The sequence below is a fragment of the Anguilla anguilla genome, chromosome 11 (genome assembly GCF_013347855.1).
Source record: "Anguilla anguilla isolate fAngAng1 chromosome 11, fAngAng1.pri, whole genome shotgun sequence".
Taxonomy (NCBI): domain Eukaryota; kingdom Metazoa; phylum Chordata; class Actinopteri; order Anguilliformes; family Anguillidae; genus Anguilla; species Anguilla anguilla.
In genome coordinates, this window is record NC_049211.1 from 5,811,455 (window position 1) to 5,837,905 (window position 26,451).

At 47.3% G+C, this 26,451-nt stretch overlaps 2 protein-coding genes across 8 annotated transcripts; one reads left to right on the forward strand and one right to left on the reverse strand.

Annotated features, from left to right (window-relative positions):
* Nucleotides 1-98: 98 nt before the first annotated feature.
* Nucleotides 99-12,344, forward strand: tmem240a (transmembrane protein 240a). Of its 5 annotated transcripts, none has more exons than XR_004761375.1 (5): nucleotides 99-1,250; nucleotides 1,637-1,743; nucleotides 4,535-4,746; nucleotides 10,656-11,320; nucleotides 11,352-12,344. XR_004761375.1 is itself a non-coding variant. In XM_035380904.1 (4 exons), the coding sequence occupies exons 1-4, from the start codon at nucleotides 1,200-1,202 to the stop codon at nucleotides 10,811-10,813; spliced, it is 528 nt and encodes a 175-aa protein (XP_035236795.1). In that variant the 5' UTR covers nucleotides 99-1,199; the 3' UTR covers nucleotides 10,814-12,344. The 5 variants fall into 5 exon arrangements, 2 of the variants coding, with proteins under 2 accessions (XP_035236795.1, XP_035236796.1); XR_004761373.1 differs by having other exon boundaries at nucleotides 10,656-11,205; nucleotides 11,248-12,344; XR_004761374.1 differs by having other exon boundaries at nucleotides 10,656-11,163; nucleotides 11,248-12,344.
* Nucleotides 12,345-12,886: 542 nt separating this feature from the next.
* LOC118207313 (ATPase family AAA domain-containing protein 3-like) lies at nucleotides 12,887-25,959 on the reverse strand. Of its 3 annotated transcripts, none has more exons than XM_035380778.1 (17): nucleotides 25,567-25,959; nucleotides 24,670-24,746; nucleotides 23,178-23,279; nucleotides 22,892-22,951; nucleotides 21,497-21,566; nucleotides 21,140-21,305; nucleotides 20,641-20,710; nucleotides 20,318-20,473; nucleotides 19,649-19,705; nucleotides 18,620-18,745; nucleotides 17,806-17,930; nucleotides 17,051-17,102; nucleotides 16,850-16,920; nucleotides 16,560-16,727; nucleotides 15,888-15,996; nucleotides 13,396-14,529; nucleotides 12,887-13,344 (listed from the first exon to the last, which is right to left on the reverse strand). In XM_035380778.1, the coding sequence occupies exons 1-17, from the start codon at nucleotides 25,757-25,759 to the stop codon at nucleotides 13,024-13,026; spliced, it is 3,057 nt and encodes a 1,018-aa protein (XP_035236669.1). In that variant the 5' UTR covers nucleotides 25,760-25,959; the 3' UTR covers nucleotides 12,887-13,023. The 3 variants fall into 3 exon arrangements, with proteins under 3 accessions (XP_035236669.1, XP_035236670.1, XP_035236668.1); XM_035380779.1 differs by having other exon boundaries at nucleotides 12,887-13,470; nucleotides 13,798-14,529; nucleotides 25,567-25,957; XM_035380777.1 differs by having other exon boundaries at nucleotides 12,887-14,529.
* Nucleotides 25,960-26,451: the final 492 nt, after the last annotated feature.

Consider the following 26,451-nt stretch of genomic DNA (forward strand, 5'->3'; position numbering starts at 1 on the left):
TGTACATGTAAGAGAGAGAGAGAGGGAGGGAGGGAGGGGGAGAGAGAGAGAGAGAGAGGGAGGGGGCGAGAGAGAGAGAGAGAGAGAGACAGAGAGAGAGAGAGAGAGAGAGAAAGAGAGAGAGAGAGAGAGAGAGAAATCCCTTACTGAATCACTGAGGAAGGTTTAAGTTAGCCCGCTTTAGATTTGGTTCTCATACCCAATCTCTTTACTCAACCAATTCGGAACAATAGAACCGCACTGACTATGTGACTTTTGATCTCTCTCTCACTCTCACGCACACACAAACACGCGCGTGCACGCAGACACAGATGCACAAGCACACAGGCATACGTACACACAGTGGGGGAAAGATGCTCTTTACCAGGGATGGCGGCGACTGTACGAAGACTGGACACGTCCGTCTGCCTCGGGGTGTTAACAACAGAGCCGCTGCTGCCTGATTTCGGCTGGATTGGGTAAAAGGGATGAGAGCCAGTTCCGTCTTCGATCCGCCTCGGCATTGATGCCGTCTTCGCCACAAGACCCGAAAAGAAAAACAACAGCCCCTCAACCTGCCTGCCCGACCTATTTAAAAAAAGAGTACGGCGCGGAAAATTGTTTAATTAGCCTAATAGCCAAACAAACATAGTCTGTTACAAATTAATGAACGAATTAAATAATTAATGTGTTGAATATTTAATTAATAAAGCGGGGGTATCTCCATTTCCAACGACTTGTTACAGGGGCACACCGGGACAGAACCGTGACACCCTGCAGTTCGCTGTCCTTCGACCTTGCCAGGGTTTTATGATTTTTTCCCCCCTAGCGCTATGGAGTAAACATTAATCGTTGCGCCGTTGAAGCCGAAAAGGCCACCTTCTGTTGCATAGTTTCGACCGTATAACCGCCGCTGGCCGCAGCACTGAACTCAACACAGCAGTAGGCTACTTGGTTCGCTGGGTCCAATCGCCGCATCGCCGGGCGGGGAAGAGCCGCAGGTGCGTTAGTGAGCGGAGAGAAAAAACCGGGCCACCCCACCTTATGCCCCGTAAGATCATACCCCGAGCTGGCGAGCACAGACGGACGGAGAGTCGCACACAGCGAGGAAGCCTCCGTGAGGCGCATTTTTCGGAACTGTGTTCGCCTTGAGTCAACTGGATCCGTTGACTAGAAGCGGGGAGAGAGAAGGAACCGCGAGTTTGGAAGTTTTGGCGCATATGATCGCAACCACCATGATCTTTATGATTATTGGGGCTTCTGTTGTTATGGTAAGAGGATCTTTCTACACTCACACCCCTCGCAGCTTTAGAGCATCTTTCAGCGAAGCAATAAGCGTACATTTTTTACATAGCATATTAAAATGAGAAAATGAATAAGTGGACATTTTTGGCAGAGAAAACTACAAGAGGATAACGATTCCAAGAATACGTACAGACTTGTAGAAGTGTTCGTACAAACAGTTCTATTTATCATGCATAAAAAGCGAAGGACATTTCTCCTGGAAGCACTTTTTTCGTTTTTATCCTTTGGTGGATTATAATACTTATTTCGATGTGATGTGGCTCCAGTGAACCGCTTTGACAGGTCGTGTAGCGGTTCCTGGTATCGGAACACTTGCCCGTTTGTCCCAGTTGACTCGAATGATTCTTTGCAGGCGATAGCGTGTTTAATGGACATGAACGCGCTACTGGATCGCTTTCACAACTATATCTTACCGCATTTACGAGGGGAGGATCGCGTCTGTCATTGCAACTGTGGAAGGTAAAAAGGCACAAATATGAACAGAAAAATAAAAAAAAATATTATTTATTTTTTTTAATTATAAATTATATAAACCCCCCAAATGAAAATGTGTCAGGAATGTTTTATTTTTGTTCATTTTTTATTATTTACAATTTATTCTTATTTTATTATTCTTTTTTTTTTTTTTTTACAAATGCATCCCAACTGTAGCTACAATAGGCCTGTCGCAGGTAGATTTCTGTCGCTGAGCAAATTTTCACTGCCACCAAATCAGAACAGCGCTCTCTTCGGATTCCGACGCTCAGCTATTTCGTTGGTTTGTTTTCATCCCCGAGGAGGGCTGCATATTCTGCGAGTGACGGTGGAATGGTCGAGACGATTTAGGAACTAATGAGCTGAGGATGGCGCTTTGTTCATTCCCTTTTTTTTTGTTTGTTGCGTAAACAGCGACAGAATTCCCCACGAGCTCTATGCATGACTCGAATACATTCTTTGCGTGTGCATGTGCGCGTGGATGCCAGGAATCCGGAGTTTGTATAGTCTAAAAGGAAGCAGGTATACTGACGTATTTGCTGAACAGAAGCAGGGTCCACACGCAGAGATGTATACGCATGTGTTCTCAGATTTCTTGTATATTAGATGACAGTCGACTTATTTGAATTCATAGTGAGGAACGAGCATCGGTGTGTGTGTGTGTGTGTGTGTGATGATGAGATTTTTAAAAATCATATATGCATCTATCACAATGCACCCGCTAGTACATGTATGTAATGTATAGGGACTGACATTAAAAATAAAATCTCCCTGCCTGTAAAGGTACACGTGAATTGCATTGATACAGAGCACACTACGTATTAGTCTGTTTTAGGAAGTGGGAATATGAAGTAAGCCTCCTCCTGAGGCCCAGCTGTAACAAAGCTGAAAGCATCGACATTTCATGACCTAGGGCCTAATACGAACATTGCAGTGCAAAATGTTTCCAAAAATATTATTTCTTTTATTTTTAGCGAATGCCTTCTTGTGGTGCAGGTTTCAGCATAGTAGGATAGGCGGGCCCTTTGAGATTAAGCCTCACGTTCCCTACAGGGGACTGAAATGAATCGCCAGTTCTTAGGAGGGTACGACCGCAAATGATTTGAGAATTGTTTCTATTGTAATATGTAATAACGCTTTTACCCAAAGTGGAATTCCCACATACCCGGGCCTATGCTGTTAGTTTAATTGCTCTTCAGAATTTTATATCCAATTTGATATCAGTTGTTGTCTCAAGAGTGCTGAGAACCTGAGAAGGTTTTTTGAAATTCAGTCACACTTATTCCCACAGTGTTTATATACGTGTGATATGTATCCGTGCTACTCTTCTTGAGCATTTGAAATACACGCACAGATAATGTATTACAGTACAGGCGCACTACTTCATCATGCTTTTTTGCATTAGTGGTAGCTGAATTATTTTTGGATTTGTGAGGAACCTGGGTTTTAATTTAAAGGCGGTTTGGTATTCCATTTACGTTTGCCATATCAACAAACGTAAAAATTTAAGGACAAAAACCGATTGCATTTTTTGGCAGATTAAATTTCATAAATTTGCATGCCTGAAAGTGCATTATTGCATGACCCATATCTTCCAGTGGGCTGCAGATTGGAAATATGCTCTGCTCCTCCAGTTTATGCACACTGCTGTTTAGCACTTGCTAATATGATAATATACTTTTTTTTTTTTTTTGCCACGGCTGGATGTCAGCTTTTTGATATTATGTTTTTATTTATTTATTTATTAATTCTGTTTTCTGTTAAACTGTAAAACACTGAAAGTGTTATGCTGTGTATGCTGAAATCGGTAGTGAAACCATGGCGAGAGAGGTAGGAAAACGATCTCTCACGTCCTGCACCTTTTGGTTTCTGTGTGAGAGCCCACTCCTGTACCTGCTCTTTCTCTCTGTCTCTCGCTCTCACTACGTGCACTCTTCTTCATCTTTGTTTCTCCCTTACTATTTTTTTTGTTTTTTTTTCCGAGCACATAGCCCGGAGAGATGTGTAGCTCAGTAGGAACCCTTCCCTGTCTCCCCCAGGGCAGTGAGCTCTGCTGGGAGGGTGAAGGTCTCTGCCCCATTTGCCCTTCAGCTCCAGGTCCTTTGCCCTCCCTTTTAACCATTTGAGAAGTAGGGTTTTTTTAAATGATTTTTTTTCTTTCAAAATCCTAAGTCAGTGTTCTAGAACGACGTGACCAGTAGTGATTGTTACATCAGCACTAGAATGCTCAGTAATTAACATTCCCATGACACATTTGTGATATCACACCTTAGAAGGATTAAATGCTCACTTTATATAAAACAATCCCAAGTGACAGTGGAAATGTGTTGGTAAATTATGTATATATAAATGTAAATATTATTATTAATCTAGATTTTTTTAAACAGTGACCAAAAATAAGTTTCTACATTTAACATGGCCTCACTCAATCAATGCTGAAATGCATAGCCAGACAGAAGACTTATAATGTATTACTTATATTTTTAAGTTTTAAGTGTAATGTGTATAATTCTGTGACAGGCCTCTTCAACCACAACCCCTTGTTTCTATTCTCTCTTCCCCACAATCTAGTGTTTCCTCTCAGTATTCCTTCGTCTCTCTTTCGTGTCCTTATTTGTACACGCTTTCAATCCACCACTCACACTCGTTCCACCTACCCCAACCTCCCCTCTCTCTTTCTCTCTCCCTCTCTCTCCCTCCTCTCCCTCTCTCACCCTCCCTCCCTCCCTCTTGCCCCCTCTCTCTCTCTCCCTCTCTCTCTCATCCTCCGCCCCAGGCACCGCGTGCACTACGTGATCCCGTATGACGGGGACCAGTCCCTGATGGACTCCTCGGAGAACTACTTCGTGAGTGACAGCGTGACCAAGCAGGAGATGGACCTGATGCTGGGGCTGATGCTGGGCTTCTGCATCAGCTGGCTCCTCCTCTGGCTGGAGGGGGTACTGCAGTGCGCCCTGAGGGCCTGGAAGGCCAGCCCCCGCCAGTATGGTGAGTAGGCTGGGGCAAGGGGGGGGGGGGGGGGGCACAGGTTAAACCATGTAGAATTTGGGGGGGGGGGGGGGGGGCACAAAGGTTAAACCATGTAGACCGAAGGGGGGTATAGGGTGAAGCGTGTAGACTGGAGGGGGGGACACAGGGTAAACCATGTAGATTAGGGGGGATGGGGCATGGAGGTTTGACCATGTAGACTGAGTTAACATTCACGTTTAAAATGAGACTTTTTCAATGAAGATGATCTCAAAATATGGTCAAATTATTGTTTGGAAAGGGGATCTTGTAAAGTAACAATTCCATCCATTTTGCATTATTATACTACCGGAATGCTTCACAATGTAGCAGGATAACCGCTGTAGATGACAGTAATATACTCCGATTTGAATCTTGAAACGATAAAACATCATCCTGTGCGGCAGCATTATTGTTCCCGCGCGTGAGTGAAGTCGCTCACAATGGCTGGAGAGTTATGCCATCCGGAGAGCGTAATTCAGCTGTTCTCATTGCATAATTGCGTTGCTGTCGCTTACGGAACGCGACACTCTCATCCAGAAGCGGCTTACAGAAGTAGGAGAACATCGTCGTTAAGTCTGAGGAATACAAAAGCGGGGATTCACCCGGTTTTGTAATACCGGCCTAATTGTATTTGTCAGGTGAAGTGTAGCTCCAGCAAGGCTGCGTGCTGTACGTGCATAACATTCTGTCGCGCAGAAGAGGGCCAACAGTCAGTCAGTCATTTCACGATGTCAACTGAAAATAAATCATATGCAACGTATTCACATCATTGTGTCATATTTACATTTTACAGAATGGATTCTCAAAACGAACAATGCCTTAGACTTCGTGTAGTCGGAATAGTAGACGGTAGTTTTGGATCTAAAATTTGATGTAAAATCAAAAGGGGGGGGGGGGATTAGATTAAAAAATCCTTTGCGTGACATTGCGCTTTGGGTTTTAACCCAATTCTATTCTGTTTATGGCGGCGATGAATCTGTACTTTCACCTCAACTAGAAGTAATGATACGCAACTTCACCAGAGTATTTTAGAAAGGGGATACAGAACAGGCCTTGCATGTGCTGCACTGAAAACAATGCTTCGTTGGATGAACCTAAAATTTTGCTTAAGTTTGTTTCACCTATATTTTTTTCAGGTTTTAGGTTCATTTAGTAGAGAAATTGTTCATTGAGAAAACCCATAGGTGTAACAAAGTGAAGTAAAAGTGTTTGGTTTGTCCAATTAAACATTTTTTTCAGCGCAGGTGTTGCATGTGCTATGAAGTATCCTAATTTAGCACATCTGTGGAGAACCCATGATTGTTTCAGTCTGGCTGTAGGATAGAACAGTTTCTCTGGGCTGTCAGTTCTGGTGGGGGGGTTATGGGGGTGTATGGGGGGGGGGGGGGGGGCGCTCTGCTCTCCATTGCACAAACGCCTGGCTTGCGATAAAACTCCTTAATTGCTGTCAGTTTAGACAAGTTTAAACCTGCTTTCTTCAACCTTTGCCTTTCTCACAGAGAGTGTGAAAAGAAGTACCTCTTGCCACTTCACGTCGTTAAAGAAAAATTAAACATTTTTGAAACGGTGTTTCTGTCGATGTTTCATGCGTCACCTGGCTTGTGTAGTGTCAGTCGTGCAGTTCCTTCGTGTCAGTTACGGAGTTCTCTTCTGCGATTGGCTGCCGTTGCTTCTCCAGCTGTTGGTGTTCAGTGTGGGTGGAGTTGCCGGGGTGATGTTAGGCAAGCTTGGGTAACAGTTTAGCTGAAGCATGACTGGCAGGCGGGTAAATTAAGGGCAGAGTGTAACAGTAACCTTGCCCCTGCGGGGGGGTAAGTGAACACCTTTCCCCCGCGGGGGTAGGAGAACACAAATGCCGGAGAAAGTTGTTTATAAAGGACTGGTAATGTATCTCAGGGTTGCTTTTAGAAGTCAAAACGTCTGGAAATGAAATGTAAGTACAGCAGCAGACGGCTATAGGAGAGAGCCCCCCCTGGGAAGATGGTAAAAGCAGGATTTAGATGGAGGTGGGGAGGGGGGGCGGGAGGGGGGGGCGGGTTCAGTCAGCAGTAGGATGGAGATGAGAGATTAACCTGAGGAAGAGACAGGGAAGGGGGAGCGGCGGGGGTGGGGGTGGGTTTGGAGCAGACCGATTCATTTAGCATCGCACTTGGGGGAGAGCTGTTAGTACCCGGTCACCTGAAGCTCGGTCGGACGGTGTTTAAAGGTCAGCGTGTGCTTCTGCACAAGTAGGCCACCCGGTTAACACGCACTTTCAATTAATGTCTGCATGCTATCTCTGTGATCCAGCATTGACAGGATAATGTATTTTTTTTTTGGTTTTTTTTTTACCCCCCCACACACCCCCGTTCATTTTTCGTGTTGCTCTGAGAGCTCTGTGGGAGTACCCCTTGAGGGTCTGCCCTGCTCCCCCCCCCCCCCGAATACGAGGCCAGGCAGGCGGGTCGGCCCCCTCTGCCGGGGTCAGCGTCCTCTGCGCGGGTCAGCCCCGCCATGATGGGGGGCGAAGAGGAGACTGATGAGGCCAGGGGCATGATGGGAGACGCTGTCACTCCCCCACCCCCACCCCCTCCAACCACCCCCGCGCCCATCCCCTCCCCCCCTCCCCCCGCCATCACACTGCACCCTCTCGCCTCAGCAGCTAAAAATAGCACACAGCGAGAGCAACTGGAGAGAGGGGGTTGGAGAGACATAACCCCCCGCTCACACACGCACACACACACACGGACGCACACACACACACACGCACACACACACACACACACGGACGCACACGCGCACACACACACACGCACACACACACACACACACACACACACACACGGACGCACACACACACACACGCACACACACACACACGGACGCACACACACACGCACACACACACACGGACGCACACACACACACACGCACACGCACGCACACACACACGCACACACACACACACGCACACGCTCACACACACACACGGACGCACACACACACGCACACACACACACACGCACACACACGCGCACACACACACGCGCACACACACACACACGGACGCACACGCACACACACACACGCACACACACACGGACGCACACACGCACACACACACACACGGACGCACACGCACACACACACACGCACACACACACGGACGCACACACGCACACACACACACGCACACACACGGACGCACACACACACACACGCACACGCACACACACACGGTCACACGCGCACACACACACGCGCACACACACACGGACGCACACGCACACACGCACACACACACGGACGCACACACGCACACACACACACGCACACACACACACGGACGCACACACGCGCACACGCACACACACACACACGGAAGCACACGCGCACACACACACACGCACACACACACACGGACGCACACACACACACACGCACACACAAACACACACACACGGACGCACACGCACACACACGCACACAGACAGACATGCACACACACACGCTCGCTCACACACACACGGACGCACACGCACACACACACGCACACAGGCAGACATGCACACACACACACGCTCGCTCACACACACGCACACACAGACACACACACACACACACACACACTGTCTGTCTGCTTCTCTCATTTTCCATCTGCAGTGCAGTGCATAAGTGTTTGACCATCGACAAAATTTTTGTTGTTTTGGCTCTGTACTCCAGCACATTGGATTTGAAATAAAACAATAAATATGAGCTTAAAGTGGAGACTGTCAGCTTTAATTTGCAGGTATTTACATCCGTATTGGATGATTCATGCAGCACACGGGTGTCCAATCTTATCCAAAAAGGGCTGGTGTGGGGCCAGGTTTTTGCTTTAGCCCACTATTTGATATGATGCCTGATTCAACTAATTAACTAATCGTGGTCTTCAATCAAGACATCGATAAGTAGAATCAGGTGTTATTGCTGGGCAAGACAAAAAACTTAAATTCTAATTGGCCCTCTTCGGATGAGATTGGACACCCCTGGTGTTGCAGTTACATTACAGCCATTTTTAGACACAGTCCCTGTCCAAACGCTTGCGCACCGCACTGTAGTTCCGGTTCCCTCTTTCATTCCCCCCACCCTGCTCTCCATCGATTAATAAATTAAATAATTTATTTAAAAATATTTTAAAGTAATAATTCTCCTCGCACAGCACCGACGCTGCTCGTGCTTGTAGAGCTTCTCTCAATCAATCGATCGTTTAAAAAGAGGCGGTTATTTTCAAAGCAACAACAACGAGAGGATAAAATAGAGCAAGGCCAATGCAATCAGCGACCTGGTATGGATAGTTCCCCTGCTCACGGACAGCGGCCCCTTTCAATTAATTTGGAATTATAGCACATACACAGAGAGCCCTAACTCTCCCTACCCCCCCCCACCCCTCCATCTACCATTTATCAATGCACTGCATGCTCATTCCAGTCTCCTCCATCTCTCTCCTCCTTTTTATATATATATAATTCCTGGTATTCAGACAGGTGGAGAGTAGAGATGGTAACGGATGGAGGAGGTGTTATAGCTCAGAAGGTGCCGTGGTAGGGGGTCAAACCTCCCAAGAGCTGGCTGCCGTAGCAACTGTGCTGCAATCTTGCCATTTTAAAATATATTATGAAGATCAAAAAAAATATTCACAATATTTGGGTTTATATGGGCATACACATTATGGCCACTTACAGATATATACAGTATGTTTTTCAAAACGCGCATTGCGATGAAATATATTAATAGTTCACATATTTACAATATATGGAAGTGAATTCTGTTTTACATTCAGTTTGGTCAAATTCGTTGTTTTTTTTTTTTTGGGTGTTTCATGGTCTGATCAGCTGGTATGCAAAAACAGGCGTATAATCACAGTGCCTTGTAAGTGTTGCATTCATAATTACAAAATTTGGTCCGGTGTGTGGGGTCATCTTTAGGGTTTGCCAAAGGGTTTGTGTAGCAGAAATTATGTTTCACATTAGCTCAGTGGTTCCCAGCCCCGTTCCTGGAGATCTACTGTCCTGTAAGGTTTTCACTCCCAACTCTACAAAGCCACACCTCGTTCAACAGCTAGAGATCTCGCTGAGCTGCTAATTAGTAGAATCAGGTGCAGAGGTGGGTAACCCAGCTTCAAAGAGTAAAAAGACTGACCATGTATTTGCTCCACCACCATGCACTAAACCAGCTGATCATAATAATTAGTTCTCCTATCATGCTGAAGAGCTATGCTAGAGTCAGCTGGTTTAGTGCATGGTGGTAGAGCAAATACACGGTCAGTCTTTTTACTCTTTGAAGCCGGGTTACCCACCTCTGATCAGGTGTGCCAGAGTAGGGCTGCAATGAAAACCTGCTGCACAGCAGATCTCCAGGAACAGGGCTGGGAACCACTGCCATCGTTACCGACCTCATAGTTCACACATACCACAGCCTACACACGTTTCAGTCTGATTTCATCAGTAAATTAGCATCACACTCTATGAATGAGTGGTGGAGAAAGGTGAAGAGCAGGCTGAGGAGATACGTAGGCTGGGGCGTCTGTATATAGGGCGAGATGCTCAGACTCACAGTCAAATCACTCACACACTAGCACACAGCCAGCCGTGCAACAGCAGCTATATAAAGCAACAAAAAGCTCTTGGGGAAAGTGAAACCAGCTGTGGCAAGATGTGGAGTGAGAAGAGAATATGAAGGGGAAGATTATTTGGGGGGGTTGGGGGGGGGGCTATGTCTTTGATTCATAGAGTGTGACAAAGGAACTGAAAACTGAAAAGAACAGTCTGACCTTTTTTTCCCCTTTTTTGTCATCCTTGTCCTCCCTTCTACCCCCCCCCCCCCCACCCCCCCCATTTTGTTTTTGCCTCTGTTTCCCCCTCTCTTAGACGGCCCGTCCTGGGCGTGGCTTCCCCGCTTCTGTAACCTGCGGGAGCTGCGCAGACGGCTGCAGCTGCGCAGACGGCTGCAGGACTCCGGCGGGAACATGGTGCACATCAAGCAGAAGCTGTACCACAACGGCCACCCGAGCCCCCGCCACCTCTGACTGTCACCCGCAACCCAGGCCGGCTCCGCCTTCTGCTGCTCCCGCCGAAAGCCTCAGCACCAACCGCCCCTCCCAGGCCCTCTCAGGCTCCGCCCCAGGTCACCCAAGCCCCGCCCCGGCCCACTCAGGCTCCGCCCCAGGTCACCCTAGCCCCGCCCCGGCCCTCTCAGGCTCCGCCCCAGGTCACCCGAGCCCCGCCCTGGCCCTCTCAGGCTCCGCCCCAGGTCACCCTAACCCCGCCCCGGCCCTCTCAGGCTCCGCCCCAGGTCACCCTAGCCCCGCCCTGGTCCTTTCAGGCTCCGCCCCAGGTCACCCTAGCCCTGCCCCGGCCCTCTCAGGCTCCGCCCCAGGTCACCCTAGCCCCACCCCGGCCCTCTCAGGCTCCGCCCCAGGTCACCCTAGCCCTGCCCCGGCCCTCTCAGGCTCCGCCCCAGGTCACCCTGGCCCCACCAGGCTCCGCCCCAGGTCACCCTAGCCCCGCCCTAGCCCACTCAGGCTCTGCCCCAGGTCACCCTAGCCCCGGCCCGAACCAACCCAGGTCACCCTAGCCCCGCCCTAGCCCACCTGGCCCCGCCCCGGCCCAACCTGGCTCCACTATAGGCCACACTAGCCCTGCCCCAGCCTAAACAGGCCCCGCCCTAGCTCACCCTGGACCCACCCCCCTTTGAGATTGGCTACAATTATCCATCCAGACACAGCTGATGACCTGTCCATTCCAACTCCAGCAAGAGAAAGAATATTTTTTTATTAACTAAGCGCCCCCACAAAAGCATCCATTGTACGTGGGATCCATTTTTAAGAGGGTGTCGTCTGGACAGAGAAGTTGTTGAAACGCTTTCCATGCCGAGAGGACAGGGTTTTGGGTGCTTTTGAGGCACGAATGGGGAGGATTATTTTGTGTGCACAAAATGTGTTCAGGGGTGGGTGGGTTTCAGGGTTTTGAGATTAGGCAGTTGGGAGACTGCCACTTATGTAAATAGATATAAATATGGGTTCGTGGGAACTAACAGGAGGAAGATGCCGGAGGAGAGAGACAAGCCTGCAGAGGCGAAGAGCAGAACAGACGGAAAATTTTCAAAAAAAAATTTCCTTTTAGCGAAACGAAACGGATCGGAGGAGAAACGAGAGTAGACGTGACCGCAGTACAGACTAAATTAGCTTTGTTTCTTAGTGACTTTGATGATGAATGTAGTAATTTTACCTGTAAATACTTGAGGGGAGGGGGGAGGGGGTGGGTAAGAATTAAGTTGTGGTTGAGGTGCTCGTGTTGTACTGTTCTGAGGGTTCGTGATGTATTCGTAGAGGAAGAGACACAACGGTATAGGAACAGCACAGAGGGCCGAGGAGGAAGAACGTTTGGCCTGTCGTACCTTGCGGTGTCCAGGGCTTGAAATAACCTGCTCAGCAGGTGCACACAAGCCTGCCAAGTAGAGAGGTGTTTGAACCCCCTCCCCCCTCCTCATCCAGACATTGCTGTTGTGAAGATAAAATGTCTGTTTTAAATAAAAGTGCCACTGAAGCACCACAGTGACCCCTAGTGTTTGGATACGTGTTTTCCCCTGGACAAAAAAAAAAAATCAGACAAAAACGACGACACACAAGACAAACACACTCCGTCGCGTATATGGGTAACAGAAGATTAACATTCATATCCAGGCTACATTTACAATAGTGCTGTTTTCAGACAGCAGGGGAGAGTGTCGCAGAACCTTTTTTCTTGTACTCCTTTAGCCAACAGGTGGGTTTAGTGACAAAATAGGTTGTAAAGTCAATTTGAGCAACGGACAAAGAATATTTTTGACTAGCAGATTGGCAACACGGTGTTTGGAAAGGTAAAAGTGGTTGTGAACTCTAATCCGGAAACAGTTCCTGGGTCAACCGTCAAGAGTACTGCAATGTACAGCCTTAAAGGGACCCTCCCTTCAAACCCGTCACACAAATGTCACCGGTCTCATTGGTCACTCATTCACCTGTACGCTGAATGAACACTGTCAAATGTTCGCCAGAGAGAGAGCGATTAAGAACCATTCTCCCCTCGATGGTTCCAAAAAAAAAAAGAATCGGATGAGACACTGAATAACAACAGTATTTTAATCACAGGAACCCACAGGCAAACCCACCACCGCACTACAGATTTAATTTCCTTTACCAGGCCCACCTAATCCCATCCGACCCCCGCCTAGCCCAAAGCAGCCATTTCCCTCCACCCGCTACACAGGCGTCCCATCCTTAGGGCCGCTCCCTGCGTCCGTCTGCTTTTTCGGGTCCTTGTCCTTGAGTGCAGGGCTCTCGGCCTTGCTTCCGCCATCTGTGCCTCCCTCCGCGGGCGGGACGGTGTCCTCTGAGGAGGCGGAGTCTTTAGGGGCGGCCTGATCGGCTGGTGCACCGCCGTCCACCTGAGGAGGAGTAGCCTCTGCCTCTGCCTCCTTCGCTGCGGGGGCGGCCTCAGCTTCTGCCTCCTTTACAACGGGGGCTGCCTCAGCTTCAGCAACAATGGGGGCTGCCTCAGCTTCAGCAACAACGGGAGCTGCCTCTGCTTCTGCCTCCCTTACAACCTCAGGTTCAGCGACAACAGGAGCTGCCTCTGCTTCTGCCTCCCTTATAACCTCAGCTTCAGCTACAATGGGAGCTGCCTCAGCTTCTGCCTCCCTTACAACCTCAGCTTCGGCAACAACGGGGGCTGCCTCAGCTTCTGCAGCCACAATAGGGGCTGCCTCAGCTTCAGCTACAACGGGGGCTGCCTCAGCTTCAGCTACAACGGGGGCTGCCTCAGCTTCAGCCACAACGGGGGCTGCCTCAGCTTCAGCCACAACGGGGGCTGCCTCAGCTTCAGCCACAACGGGGGCTGCCTCAGCTTCAGCCACAACGGGGGCTGCCTCAGCTTCAGCCACAACGGGGGCTGCCTCAGCTTCAGCAACAACGGGAGCTGCCTCAGCTTCAGCAACAACGGGGGCTGCCTCAGCTTCAGCAACAACGGGGGCTGCCTCAGCTTCAGCAACAACGGGGGCTGCCTCAGCTTCAGCTACAACGGGGGCTGCCTCAGCTTCAGCTACAACAGGGGCTGCCTCAGCTTCAGCTACAACAGGGGCTGCCTCAGCTTCAGCTACAATGGGGGCTGCCTCAGCTTCAGCTACAACAGGGGCTACCTCAGCTTCAGCAACAACAGGGGCTGCCTCAGCTTCTGCAACAACGGGGGCTGCTTCAGCTTCAGCAACAACAGGAGCTGCCTCAGCTTCTGCAACAACGGGGGCTGCTTCAGCTGCAGCAACAACAGGAGCTGCCTCAGCTTCTGCAACAACGGGGGCTGCTTCAGCTTCAGCTACAATGGGGGCTGCTTCAGCTTCAGCCTCCTTTACAACCGGGACTGCTTCAGCTTCAGCTACAATGGGGGCTGCCTCAGCCTCAGCCTCTTTGATGAGTGGAATGGCCGCCTGGACCAGAGGGATCACCGCCTCCTGAGGCAGCGCGGCCCCCGCCTCGCTTTCCAGCGCCTCCTGGGCCAGCGGGACCCCTCCCGGGGCCGCCGCGAAGCCCATCTGCCCCCCCGGGACGCCCCCCTCCCTGGGCAGCGTGATGCCGATCTTGCTCCCGCTCTCGGGGCCCCCCTCCCTCTGCAGCCAGTCCATCTTCTGCAGGTGCTGCTGCACGGCGTCCACCACCCGCGCGTCAATCATGGCCTCCGTCAGGACCCCGTCCTCCGAGGAGTACGCCGCCGCCTGGGGGGGGGGGGGAGGAGGAGGAGGAGGAAGGGGAGGGGGGGTTAAATTATGTGCTAGAAATTACAAATCAGCAGAGGGGAAACGACAGACCGCTGTTATTCTCACTCTCTCTCTATCTCTCTGCCAGCTCTAGTGTAACGTCGCCATAAATCAATGGACTTGGGGAAAAAAAAAAATCAGCCGTCTTGACAGATGATGTAAACACAATGTCCTTTTTTTCCCCATTTAAAAAAAAAAAAATTCAGCGGGTTGGCCTGTTTGGTTTGACCCACCGTCATCGGGATATTTAAAAATATGCCGTCTGCAGATCTGCTTATACGGATATAATTTTACAGATAAAATTTATTCTGAATCTGAAAGCCGCAATCACACTCAAATCAGCTCACTTTAAATCACTACACTTTGTCTAGATAGAATCTCCTATAAAGCAATTTTAAACATAATTTCTCAGTTGTTACGATTTCTGAGTACTTTTTAAACATCACGAAAAAATGCACAAGTGTCTGTGTGCAATAGCAGACAAATTAAACCCCCATCTGCCAGCTGGCCTGAAAAAAACACCCTAATCATGTTACTTTTTATGCATTTACTAATCCTGTCACTTACCTGAAGAGAATACGGACCAATCAAAATGAAACACTCAAAATGAAATGCTCACTCTAAATAACCTGAACCACGAAGGTGTACTGTTAACATAGTTATAAATAATTTGTCAAGTTTCACACCAGTAATGCGTCAGTTTCATAACTGCACAACATGAAAAAAAGCCATATTGCAAGTTGGCAACAAAATAACACACAAAAAAAAACAAGGATAATGTATGGTAATTACATATGGGAATTAAATAGAACTAAATGTATTAGATTTCGAATTCATTTAAACTCTGGTTTTTCCACTGCTTCAGCAAGTCTTGTGTACAGACTTTGAGCTGAAATGAATGTATTACTTCTGTTTTTAATCCAGCCGTACACAAAGTATTTTTATTTATAAAGCGATTTTATCTTCTCCCTAAGGTTCAATAAGGAGTCAGCTCTCTAGTCCTAATGCTCCAACCACGGCACATTTTTATCTCTTATTAGTTCTTCAGAATACAAACAACTGGGTTTTCTTATAACAACATTGTCCCAAAACCTATTTCTTGGGTAAATCTCGTGTCATGGCAATTAAGTCTATGCCACGGAATGGAACTTAATTGAACTGAATTGAAATGAAATGAACTGAACTGCAAACGAATGGAACTGAAATTAACTGAATTAAACTGAACTGCAAGTGAACTAAACTGAAATGAAAGGCACGCTCGGCTGAAATCGCTCCCAGCAGGCCGAGCGGGTGAAACGGGCGTGCGCCCTGCTCACCTGCCAGGCCACGCCCAGTTTGGAGATTTCTCGGCCGGACATGCCTTCGACCCGCTGGGCAATCTCCGAACACTTTTCCCCGTAGTCAAACTTGGCCAGCTTCAGTCTCCTATAGAGAAAACACAGACGGGGAGGAAGAGAGCCACAGTAAAAACCTAACTGCCTCTTCATTTCACACCTTCTTTAAATGCAGCTGTTTTACATTTGAAAGGATCACCTTTTGAAAAAAAAATGTACCTTAAAGTCTATTTTTTTCCCAGTACAATTTACATTTACATACATAAAATTGGTTTTAAAAAAGTGCAGGGGAGGGGGGTTGGGGTGGGAGGTTCAAGTATTGTAATGCATTTTCACATGTTGGGAGAGTCTTCTTTAAAGTGAGGTTAACAATTTAACAGTCACGTTCCTTAACAAAGACTACTTGCGTACTGCATTATGCGAAACACATTCGTTACCATGACAACGACTTAATAATAATACCACAACATCATGCACTAATCTGCCGCACATTGATGCTGAAGAACAAAAGTTGCATCAGCTGCGGGACCCCGGGGACCAATAGGACTACGGGAGGCTTCCGTCTGTCAGCTGCAAAAGACCAATCGATTCCAGTCTATTCCAGTTGTACAGAACAAGTTTCAATGTGTCAGGACTGCAGCAGCGTGTACTCACTGGCGCCCTCCGGTGGCAGGCCCCAGCACATAACGGTCAAAGTACAGCCGCACCAGTCTCTCCCGTTCCTCGGGCCCCGGCAGGGCGAAGTTGACGATCTCATCGATCCGGTCGTTTATCGCCCAGTCAAACTGCTCCGGCTGGTTACTAGCTAGCACTAGCATAAACCTAGGGAAATATGAATACATATGATGCACAAACAGAGCTAAATACGCACAAGAATTATTTGCACTGCCTGGAAACCAGACAAGCTAGCTGTGGCCTGAAGAAGAGAATGTTTTTAAACACACTTGTTGCTCTGCTCTCCTGTGCGGTAGAGGAATGCGTTCAGTGTGGCCCTGAGGTCCTCACTGATCTTCTCCTGAAAAAATTAACAAAAAAAAAAAAAAAAAATTTAAAATCACAAAACCTCACTGTGCAAGTACACAGACAAAACCCCGCCATACCGCCATTTTCCCCAACATGAGCACGCGCGCACACACTCAACTCACAGTGGCTCGTTTCCGTAGGAACGCGTCGGCTTCGTCTACGAAGAGCAGGACTCTGCGGGAGGGGAGACAAGACAACGTCAGACGCTGAGGGAGGTAAGGAATTCCAGGTCGGCCCAATGTTTCCAAAAACGTAGCCAAAATTCTAAAGCAGGACCAGAGAAGGAAACCGAAACCCAAAGACAGGGGCGTAATGGGATAGGTCCCGTATAATCTCTCCCCCATCACTCGCTCATAAAGGTGTGTGTGCATATGGTGCTGTTACTAAAAGTACGAGTACGATCATATAGGGTGTAAAAACTTTCATTTGACACACACAAACACATGCAGTCAACAATCAGGGGTTTACATCCTTTTCTGATCCAGGGAACCCCACACAGGTTCAACGGGCAAATCCTAATTATACAGTAAACAGGAAAAAGGGTCCTCATTTAAAAAATATTACTATTTAAGTGTTATATCTAGGAAAAGTGTTGATACGAAAATTATTCCAAAATATTTAAATCAAAATTTTAAATACATAATATATTTTATAGGTTTAAAATTAATTGAAAATACGCCCCTGTCCTCCGCTGTCAGAGAGCTCCTTATGGAGACTAAACAGGGGGGCGGAGAAGGTGGCGGGACATTTTTCGGAGGTTTTCGGAGATTTCAACAGTCAGAGCGTTCTTGGGAAACGTCTGCACTGCTGACACAGACGCACTCTGACCCCCCCCCCCCGCCCCCCCCCCCAGCGCCGGCCCGGTCGCCCGTCCTACCCGCGGCGGCTGGTGCTGGCCCAGTCGAAGACCTTGTGCATGGCGGTGACGCCGTCCCGCCCCATGGGCGCCACGTCCCCCCCGGTCATGATGGCGTAGTCCATGCCCGAGTGCGAGGCCAGCTTCTGCTCGGCACAGACACACAACCGTCTACGATTAACGCCCCCCGGGGAGCAATGAGGCCACATCGGGTCCTTCACATCAACCACGACACAGACACTACACATTGCAATGTTTTACTAATACACAAACCGAAAAACATGAGTGGGGAAAAAAACATTTAAAAAATGTAAACTGTAAAAATTTTTCACTGAATCAACCAGTTTTTCTGGATTAGGGAACGGATTAGGGATTTTTAAATAGTTTACAACAGATGGGCAACAAAGATACAGCTTTACCGCAGAACAGCGAAGAGAACAGTTGAGAGAATAACTATTCCTAATAAATACCCCTTAACCTGACAGCGGTACAGGTTACAGTACAGTATCTTACGTATAGAATAACACAGGCACAGTAAAATCTGACCCCATGTTTACAGTCTCCCGCCATTACTGTGCCTGTAGTTATAGTGTACAGGCACATGAGGTGTGCATCGGCACAAAGGGATGGTTATACAAGCTCAACATAAAGGTCCTTAACCCATGCAGGCAAAACATTATCTCAACTTATCTAACTTTTTTATTGTGCGTTACGCGTTTGAGCACGGCACGTGCCGTGCCTCGCACATGGAAGTTCACGCTCCCGTGACAAACACTGGTAGTGACAAGCTCCGTGGCAACAGTAACGCGTGGCGACAGGCAGTCCGGTGCGCTACCTTGGCAAAGAGGGTCTTGCCGGTGCCGGGCGGGCCGTACATGAGAATGTTCCGGTAGAGGCCGCGGTTCTTCCGAGTGTTCCGGGTCGCTATGGCGATGTCGCGCACCCGTTCCTCCAGAGGTGGCTTTGAGAGATGGGGGTGGGGGTGGGGGGGGGGTATGGATGAGAGCGAGGAGGGATTATACACACAGCACACTTTTTTGGTGTCCTGGTAGTTCAGCAACATTTTGTGCAATGGTTACTGCAAATTGAACCCATCAATAATGCACACCAAACATGGGGGTTAGCACTGACAACAGAGAGGCCATTTTGCCTGTGTATTATTTATTTGCAGTTAAAGCTTGGAAATGCATTCCTCCACACTTCAACGCTGAATGCATCAGAAAGCCTGTCTTGTGTGATGGTACAGTAGGTTTGGCTGTTATCCCGCTCATTTAGCTCGGACAGGACAACAGCTCAAATGACGTCAAAACGCAATAAATAAATAAATAAATAAATAATTGAACCATGAACCTTTCAGCCAAGGACATGCAATGTCATAGGTTTTCATGTTGATTCAGTTTTGTGGGCTTTGCATCTATTCCTCGGCAGTCCTTTTCCCCTGGCTGTTCCGGCATTACCACAGTCTGCGTGACGCAGGATGTCAATATGCAAACCTGCAAATCCTGAGGCCCAGGCTTCAAGCCCACAAGAGCTCATGTGCTTTTTTTACCCCCCAACTGTAGAATTAAACTACTAAAACCTTTTCATATTACCACAGAAACTGAAAAAATAAATGATTCTTTGTTTCTTTGTCTTATACGCTCAGATCCCTTCATATCTGCTTACAGCTATATTTAAAAATATATATATATATAACATTTATTATTTTTTGTGCTAAAGCTAGATTTATACATGATATGAGGCTTCCAATATGAATTACGAACCTTTTTTCCCCCAGATATTAGCCAAAGGCACTAATTAGGCCTGCTGTGTGTTGTCTTGGTGGTTCTGTATTTATAGTGCACTGAGTTCTGTCAATACTCACACTGAGCACCACTCCCTCTAGGGCATCCTCTGGCTTACTCATCACCCGCTTGGTCACCTGGAGAGGGGGGGTGGGGGGGGTGAGGGAGGGCAGAGCGAAGGGGGGGGGGGGCACAGTGAGAGAGTCACACCTTTCATCAACTACCCAACGTCAGTATGACACACAAACGATCTTGGATATTCTGAAGCAGTGGTTCTCAAGTTCGGTCTTGGGGATCCCCATGTGTGCTGGTTTTCGTTCCAACCACAGTTGCAATCCCAGAACTTTAACAAACTGTTCATTTTTATTAATTACCCTTTTCACGTTTTGAGTGTTAGGTTACCTTCAACCACATTATGTCAGAAATAGCTATGACTATCATCAAGAACAAAAGTCCGATATTCACATTTTGCTATATTGCCAAGAGGTAAAACAAAACAAAAAGTTATAACTGATCAAACTAAAAACTAAGGTGATTCAACAGGCTCCTAATTGGCGATAGTGTGTTCAAATGGCCACTAAAAACTAAGTGGTAGGTAGATAATGAAGAATTCTAAGACAAAGCAAATGATAACAAGTCCAACAACCTTAACTGGGCCGGAGCAAAAGCCGGCATACACAGGCGTCCCCAGGACTGGGGAGCCACTGCTCCAAAGCACAGCCCTGGCGATGCTCTCCGGAGTGACGCACCTTCACGGGGTGTTTGATGGCCTCCCCCACGGTGATCCTGGACGTCTCTCTGACCAGCGAGGGCTTCCCCAGCCTGGCCTCGATATAGCGCCCTGCCACGGCGGTGGCGTTCCGGGCGGAGTACACGCCCACCGCCAGCAGGGTTAGGCCAGCCGCCTGCGGAGAAATGGGCACCGTCAGCCTGGTTAAAGTATCCTGAACTCCAGGTGAACACTGGTACAGGTGTGGGGGGGATGTAAGGATGCTGTAACATTCCAGTAATCAATAAATAATTCAAACAATCAGAATAATTCTCTCATCTAGTAGCAAAAGGGAATGTTCACCGTCACTGTGACTTTGTCCCAGTCCGACACAAAGGCTCGAAAACCTTCCCCAAACACAGCACCAGCGGTCCTGATGGGGGCAAAACACAACCAGTCCCAAAATGGCTCCTGATCCAAAGTCCACAGTACAATCCCAGCCGTCAAAAATAGTACCCATGCACGTGTCCTTCTCTGGGCCTTCTCTTTCTCTTAACCTGGGGGTATCAAACTGCAGTCCTGGAGGGCCACAGTCTGCTGGTTTTTGCAATTTCTTTGCAATACATTTTGGGCTCAAAAGCAAGGTGTGCAGACTCTTTAGCAAATCAATGACTTAAATTATGCATTTCAGTAACCAGCAGGCACAGTGGCACTCCAGTTCAATGCATATGCATCTCCCAGAATAACTCACATTTATACAAGAAAAAAAAAAGTTGAAACTTATTGGCAGCAGAAACTGAGCACGACCAGCATCATCTTTCCTAAATAAAATAACCCCGAAGCCGAAAACGCAGCCTCTCACCGAATGGACTCCAGGACAGTCTGACGGTGCTCGGCAGCTTTCAGACGGATCTGCTCGCGGTTGATGTCCGCGTTCTCCCGCTCCACGCGGGCGCGCGCTTTGTACTCCGCGTCCACGCGCAACAGTTCGTTCTTGTGCCGCAACTCCATCTCGTGCTCGATCGTTGCTAAGAGACGGATTTAAACAGTTACGCGGCAGAAGGCAACTCTCCGCGCTAATTATCAACGCTTGACTCTCCCGCAAATACAACTGCAAAGAGGCGACATTTATAAATGAATGACGGCGAATGCGTTTGAAAGACGTGCTCTTGACAGAAACGCAAAATGGATCACGGCAAAACTCGGGACACCGCAGCACCTTTCCTCATGGCTTCCTGTTTCTGCACGGATTCTTCCTGCTTGCGCAGGTTCTCCTCGTTGATGGCTTGCTGCAGAAACAGAGCAGTGTGGTCAGACTCATAGACAAATGAAGACGTATGCATGTGAGAGGGCTCAGTGCTGGACAGAGAGGAACCCAAGTAGCCTTAATGGAGAACAGGAAAGGAAGAGGGTGAAAATGTGTTGCTTGAGCTTTCTGTTCCTGTCTACAATAGAAAGGGCTTTAGACCTTTGTCTCAGACTGTTTTCAAACTAGATCTTCTGAATTAGGCGACCAGAGGATTAAAAAAACAGGCCGTTCTCGCATATAGAATTATAAGTCATAAAACACACAACAGCACAGCTCAGCTAATAAAAATCTAAATTAATTTTATGTATTTATACCTTTTATTGAGGAGAGTAGTCGAGCCACTGAATTTAAACGAGATGCCGTTTCATGTTGGCTACTGAATTTTCATAAAAGTAATGCAGCCTGCTCAGAAGTCTGATCACCCAAATCTTTTGTATTTGAGATGTGACAACCAATATGGAAAAAGTCTGAGACTAGAGCTCTATCTGATCATGGAACAAAATGTGCTTAATTTAATTTTGTTCCAGGGACCAGCACCCAGTTTCACAAGGCAGGATAACAGAGTTAGCTGGATAACTGTGCTGAGTAAAACCCATTGCCCTCCCAAATCTGGAATATGGACTGAAGTAGAAAGAGCGGTTCTGGGTTTTACTCAGTGCGGTTATTCAGAAAACTCATTAAACCTGCTTCCTGAAATACCCTCCTGGTCCCAATGCCTATGTTCACATGAGGAATGACTGGTCATTAATTCCAAAAAGATTCTCAGCCAACATTCCAAATAAACAGTTTATATGACCAATATATTCAATAGGTTATTCAAGGTACCCAATTACGATGTAAAAACACAAAATTTGAATAAACTATTTGAATAACCTATTAATTTGCATTGTGTCGTTTGGTTTCACAAATGTTGTTGAGTCAAACAGAACTGCAAACAGATATGCCATTCTGATTGATCATGCAATCTGAAGAACAATTTTACATGCTTAACATTCTCTTTTCAAATTCATGATCAAAGTTATAAACCAATTCTTATTCATATTTTCTTTAAATTATGGGCTCGTTCAGAACTGTGTATATAAGGTTCTTTTGTTATGACTAATAACGGATTATTAGCCTGCATGTAAAGGCCAGTCAAGTCATCTGGAATGACAAAATATTCCACATGTAAAACCAATGGGAAAGGCCCAGCAGACAATTAAACAGACAGACAGATGGAAAATACAAACTTTGAGAGAAACACAGATAAAACATATGAGAAGGACAGTCTGAGGCAAATCCCTCAGGGGTCCCAGTCAGTCTCACCTGTTGCCTTAATTGATCCTCGTACCTCTGCCTGGCTAGTTTGTCTTGGTACTGTGCCCTCTGGAAGGGGTAGAGAGACACAAGAGAGTGACAAACTGTCCATATTGCCATATTGAACTTTGTCCCCCATCCACCTGGGTCCACACTGCCCCCCACCCCAGACATGCATGGTAACACCACCCCCGACCCCCCAATCCACAATCACAGTGTCTCTCTTCTCTGCTGTCTCTGGGATCTTTAAAAAAATGACTAAACTTTCACTCCCCCCTCCCCCTTCCCCACTCACTGCCTGATGCTGTTTGGTCTCCTCGGCGACGGTCTTTCGCCGCTCCTCCCCCTGGGAGCGGATCTGTTCCCCCTTCAGCTGTTCCACAGCGGCTTCATATTCCTGCGGGTCAAAAAAATTAATTAATAAACAAAAATATGATTTCAAAAATCACTTCACTGCTTTACTGCAGCCACCCCCCCAGTGATTCGTTTAAACTCGGGCAGACCCTACGAACCCTGTTCCTGGAGATCTACCGTCCTGTAGGTTTACACTCCCAACCCTGACAAAGCCACACCTCAATATTACATTACATTACAGGCATTTAGCAGACGCTCTTATCCAGAGCGACTTACACAACTTTTTTTTTTTTTTTTACACAGCATTTTACATTGTATCCATTTATACAGCTGGATATATACTGAAGCAATGCAGGTTAAGTACCTTGCTCAAGGGTACAACGGCAGCGTCCTTACCCGGGAATCGAACCTGCGACCTTTCGGTTACAAGCCCAGTTCCTTACCCACTGTGCTACACTCCGTCCTCCTCAATAAACAGCTAGAGATCTCACTGAGCTGCCAATTAGCAGAATCAGGTGTGCTAATTTAGGGCTGAAATGAAAACGTACAGGACAGTAGAAACAGAACAGGTGATGATTTACTAATGCTGGAATTAAAACAGGTGCGATGTGATATGAATGTAATTGATGCCCGGTGGGACTGCCCCTCTGTGGGACCTTTGAACATGCAACGTGTTCTGTGAACTGACCCCCCATCTGCAGAATAACAATCACCGATTATTTACAGTTCCGGATTCGAAAATTCTTCTACCAACTCTTGGAGCCTTACAAGAGTATCCCTAAGCCTCATCATGCAATAGTGACTTCTCTTTGTTATTTGGGTACCACCTGCAGTCTACCTGCTACGGTACACTCTTCAAATTTTACAGGGGAACGTCTACAGAAATGGGATGAACATACAAATATCAATGTGCACTGAAAATTGTAGAGTTTTTTTGTGTGCCAGTGAGCAGCGACAGAACCGTTAGGCCCCCGCACTTGAGTTAAGAACAGCAAAACCAGCTCTGCCCTGTGCCAGGGACCAGGGAAACTCTGTGCGATCGGTCATGAGGAACACTACTTTACTGCTCCACAACAAAGATTAACACATTTTCAAATGATATGTACTGCAAGAGCTCCTCACGCAGACAAAGTTCACAGGGCAGGAGGGAGCGTGTTGCACGTGAGGCTGACTGTTTGGCTGCAGTGTAATAATAATGGGTAAGGAACTGGTCACGGGTTCGATTCCCGGGTAAGAATAGACACTGCCGTCGTACCCTTGAGCTTAACCTGCATTGCTTGCTTCATTCATTACATATCCAGCTGTATAAATGGATGCAATGTAAAATGCTATGTAAATGTTGTGTACGTCGCTCTGGATGAGAGCCTGTAATGCTAAATGCCTGTAATTAATGTAATTAACTGTCACTCAAAAAGGAAGTAGTCCCAACCAACCTTCAGCTTGCTCTGGTGCTCCATCTGCAACGTCTGCTCTTGCAGTCGGGCCATATCCAGCGCCTCCTTTGCATGTTCTTGAGGTGAGAGTGGCAGAAAGTGAGTCGCACTGCTTGTAGCTGCACTTACTTTCTAGTCACTCACATACCCCAGGTGGGAAGCTCATACCAACGCAACAAAATATGCCACTTCAAAGTTCTGATTTTGATTAAATAATTTCAAATTTGTTCTGAAATGTTACAACCCCAGGACCAAAAAAAAAAAAAAAGATTTTTTTCTTTCAAGTGGTATGTTAAGGCCACAGAAAGGCCAACTGGTAACGACATCTGAACTTTTAACCTTGGCAGTGCTGTAACAGACACAATTACACACGCCATACGTTCTATATCACTCATTCGCAGACAGTTTCTAAATATACTCCTCCATGCGGTTAGACTAGAAAATTTTTCTTTCGCAGCTACACAAAAATCTAGTGATACGCACTCGTTGGACTTACAGCCAAGCACCATGCACTAGTTCTTTACGTTACCCCATGTACAAAAATATACCTATACTGCACACAGAAGAACTGGAGTCTGTAGATCATTTTTCGAGTATTTGTTTATTTTTATTTATTTATTTTTATTTAATCATTCATGCATTCATTCATTCATGAATTCATACCCATTACATTCCATACTCTCGGGCGATTAGTACTGATGTTCGAAAAGGTTTCCTGGTGTACTTAATGTTCTCCCCAAAATGTCCGGCAACATCATTACATAAGTTTTCGAATTCCGCGAGCAGCGGGGCTGTTTCACTTGTTGGTTTATTTTAACTGATGCCATTCATGTCGCCAGCATTTTTCAGTAGCCTATAGTTACATCTATTTAGTTACCGTTATAGCAGTTTACTTACGGGACTTGTCCAGTTCTCTGGCCGCCCGTGCAGCTCGTTCCAGTCCAGTCGGGTCGAAGTTGCTCCATTTGTCCTTGGGTTTATCGTCTCCATTTCCCCCCGAACCCCCCTCTGACTGAGGAGTTGACGGTGTTTCAGAAGAATCAGGTGGTGGAGCGGACTGCCCCCTTCTCCAGCCGAACAGCCAGGACATTTTTGACAAAAATAATTAATTCACACCTGCAGAGCACTTTGCAATCTGGAATCCTTTCTTTGATTACACACACCCACCACACACGCGTCCTGTCACTGCGCAAGCGCACTCTCCGATGGGCAGGCGTACAAAATACATACATTTTCTATAGAATAGGCAGTCTGTGCTTCTTATTGGCTACCAAGAACATGGCTAGCCTATGTCATTTGCTGTTGCACTGTCACATGTCAACCACGCCCACACTGTTGCTTGTACCCAGTGAACTGCCTGTTCCTGAGCGAGGGTCGATTTTCAGTGGGTAACGTGACAGTCTGTGCTTGTGGAATCGACGTTCTGCACGTGCAGAACAGAATTGCCAAGAACAAAGCCACACCACCCGCACACTTAAAACCATATTTAACGTATACATACAATACATCTCGCGTAGTGAAATCGGCCTAGTCAATATTTATGTAGTAAGGGTATTCGGTCACAGCCAATCTAACCGTACATGTTGCCTATAATTAAAAAAAAAAAACTGTCGTCACAAAGATACGTGACGGAGGGGTAAGGGGTGTATTGCTAGGTCATAAGGAACAACATGGAAACTAAGTTGTGACCAAGATCTTATAGCTCAATTTCGGTTTCAGTTAAAACTGCGAATAACTAAGCAAAGCTATTCTGCATCAACGTAGATTTAAGCGCTAACTATG